This window comes from Colobus angolensis, unplaced genomic scaffold (genome assembly GCF_000951035.1).
Source record: "Colobus angolensis palliatus isolate OR3802 unplaced genomic scaffold, Cang.pa_1.0 Scaffold64, whole genome shotgun sequence".
NCBI classification, from domain to species: Eukaryota; Metazoa; Chordata; class Mammalia; order Primates; family Cercopithecidae; genus Colobus; species Colobus angolensis.
The window spans coordinates 1752351-1755163 of NW_012120043.1; the positions used below are offsets into that span (position 1 = coordinate 1752351).

At 59.9% G+C, this 2813-nt stretch overlaps 1 protein-coding gene across 1 annotated transcript in view; it reads right to left on the reverse strand.

The window, feature by feature from the left end:
- Positions 1-1860: 1860 nt before the first annotated feature.
- Positions 1861-2813, reverse strand: part of REXO1 (REX1, RNA exonuclease 1 homolog (S. cerevisiae)) — a 50665-nt gene continuing 49712 nt past the window's right edge. The window contains exon 16 of the mRNA XM_011964112.1: positions 1861-1924. Within this exon, the coding sequence (XP_011819502.1) occupies positions 1861-1924 (64 nt within the window). The remainder of the gene's footprint in view (positions 1925-2813) is intronic.

Sequence of the window (2813 nt, forward strand, 5' to 3'; positions counted from 1 at the left end):
GGCCGCGCCAGCAGGGTTTAGGTAGGGGAGGGGCCAGAACCCAGGGGCTTGGCCAAAGCAGGAGGCGGGGTTGAGCATGGCCTTGCGGAGCAGTGTTACGGCAGGGGAGGGGCTAGGATCCGGAGCCGTTACAAAGGAGGAAGGCGGGGCCGAATGGGGCTGTCGCTGAGCAGAGTCAATGTAGGGACGGGACCAGGACCCGGGGCGTGTCCAAAGAGGGAGGCGGGGACGCGCAAGCACGGTTTAGGTAGGGGCGGGACCAGGATCCAGGGGCGTGGCCAAAGAGGGAGGCGTGGTTGAGCGTGGCCTTGCAAAGCTGGGTCAAGGTAGGGGCGGGGCTAGGATCGGGGGCGTGACCAAGGAGGAAGGCGGGGCCGCGCACAGCAGGGTCAGGGCAGGAGGGCGCTCAGGGTGGGTCCAGGACAGACGGCAGGGCCTTGGAAGGGCCTTAGGGAGCAGTGCCAATGCAGGGGCGGGGCCTGAAAGGGAAGAGGGTGTCAGGGCAGGGCCGGGCCGGGCCTGGCCAGGGAGCAGAAAGGACCTGCACCGCAGGGAGGGGTTGGAGGGGTTCTTGTAAAGGTGGGCCTGGGTCAGGCCGGAATGGGCCTTGCAGACCTGACGTGGCTGAGACTGGTGGGAACAGCGTGGCAGACTGCAGGAGGAAGGACCACAGGTAAAGGCAGGTATGTAAGTCGTGTCTGATTCATGTCCTGGGTTCGTTCATTCATCCCATACACGTTCAACGAGCGCCTCCTAGGCACAGATGCAGGGCTGAGCACCAGGCTGGGGAGAGGCGGTTATAACCATTGAGACCACCCTAAGGCCAGGAGGAAGCCCGCAGGGTTCTGTCCTGCGGGTGGCAGGGGCTCAGGGATCCTTGCTGAAGTGGCAGGGGTGAGTTCCGCGACGAGGCAAGGGCGCGTCCAGGCCAGAGATAGGGCCCGGAGCCAGGGACAGAAGGTGTGTGTGGAGGAGCTGCTGAAGATGAAATGCCCCCAAGAGTGAGGCTACCTGGGGTGAGGGCCCAAAGGGAGAGGCAAACATGGGTGGAGGGGCATAGGGAGGCCACCTCCCCCATCAAAGCAGCAAACACGTGAAGGCTTTCGGTGATCACAAACCCTCTTTTCTTTGGAAGCCCAAACTGGAAGTCTGCTTGGCCCTGGAGGTTGCCAGGGAACCTCTCTTTTTTTAGAGACAGTCTCGGTGTGTCACCCAGGCTGGAGTGCAGTGGTGCGATCAGAGCTCACTGCAGCCTCCACCTCCTGGGCAGGCCACTGTCTGACTTCTCTCCTTTCATTCTTTTTTTTTTTTTTTGAGACGGAGTCTCGCTCTGTCGCCCAGGCTGGAGTGCAGTGGCCGGATCTCAGCTCACTGCAAGCTCCGCCTCCGGGGTTCACGCCATTCTCCTGCCTCAGCCTCCCGAGTAGCTGGGACTACAGGCGCCTACTACCTCGCCTGGCTAGTTTTTTTTGTATTTTTTTAGTAGAGACGGGGTTTCATGTTAGCCAGGATGGTCTCGATCTCCTGACCTCGTGATCCGCCCGTCTCAGCCTCCCAAAGTGCTGGGATTACAGGCTTGAGCCACCGCGCCCGGCCTCTCCTTTCATTCTTTCAAGACTTCCCCTGCGCTTGCTTGCTCAGTGGTTATAAAGAACCGGGGGTGGGGGTTTAAACACACTGTTCTCATAAATTTTAGAAGAGACCTGGTTGGGTGCAGCTGTGAGGACCAGATTCCCCCTCCCCAGCCTTCACAGGGGGCACTATCTGGGGGCAGGAGCTTGCCCAGGGCACTTGTGCAAATGCCCTGAAGCCTCCGGTGGCAACAGGTGGCTTCACAAGCTGAAGGAGGTCCCTGGGGGCTTAAGCCAGCGCTGGCCAGCCTTGGGACCCCCCGTCGGCTATGTCCTGAGGCACCAGGTGCGTTCTGGGAAGAGGGAGGCAGACATCACATGGGAACGGACAGAAACAGAGTGAATACACGCCTGTGCCATTTATTTAGAAAACAGCACCAGGCACAGTGGCTCACACCTGTAATCCCAACACTTTGGGAGGTCGAGGCAGGTGAATCACTTGAGGTCAGGAGTGCGAGACCAGCTTGGCCAACGTGGTGAAATCCCATCTCTACTAAAAATACAAAATTAGCCAGGTGTGATGGCAAGGCCATAATCCCAGCAACCTGGTAGGCAGAGGCTGCAGCAAGCTGAGATTGGGGGACAAAGCAAGGCTGTCTCACAAACAAGAAAAAGAAAACTCCTTTATAGAAGGGGTGGGAAGCGTCACCTCATCACAAGAACAGCCCTCGAGGGTGGAAGGGCCTGGCCTCACCACGGTCCCCACGGAAGGATGCAGAGCCCAGAACCCAGAAGGTAACCCTTCTGCCTCTGCAGCCTTGGGACGGAGTCCTCTGGGGAGGGCCCCCATGCCCTTGGCCTCGCCCTTCAGCAGAAGCCCCAGACCAGGGTGGCAGGAAAGCCCCTCTAGGCAACCTGCCCTCAAAGGCTGGGGCCTGTGCCCTGAGGCTCTGAATTCACTTCTTCTACTTCAAGTGAATAAAAAGTGGGGCCTAAACACCCCTGGGCCTCCGGTTCCCAAATGGGTTCCCGGTGCACCCAAGGTTGCCTGGAGCCATGAGTGCACCGCATGGTGTGCGGCATTTCCTGGCAAGGGCCGGAGCAGCTTTCCGTGTCCGCTCCATCCCTTCGACGGGCAACACTCAGCGGCTCCCGGTCTCTTTAACCCCCTCTGACCGTCAGTATGCGGCCTCTATGCCTGGGCGAGGTGGAGAGGGAAGCCAGCTCCGTGCACAGGGCCCA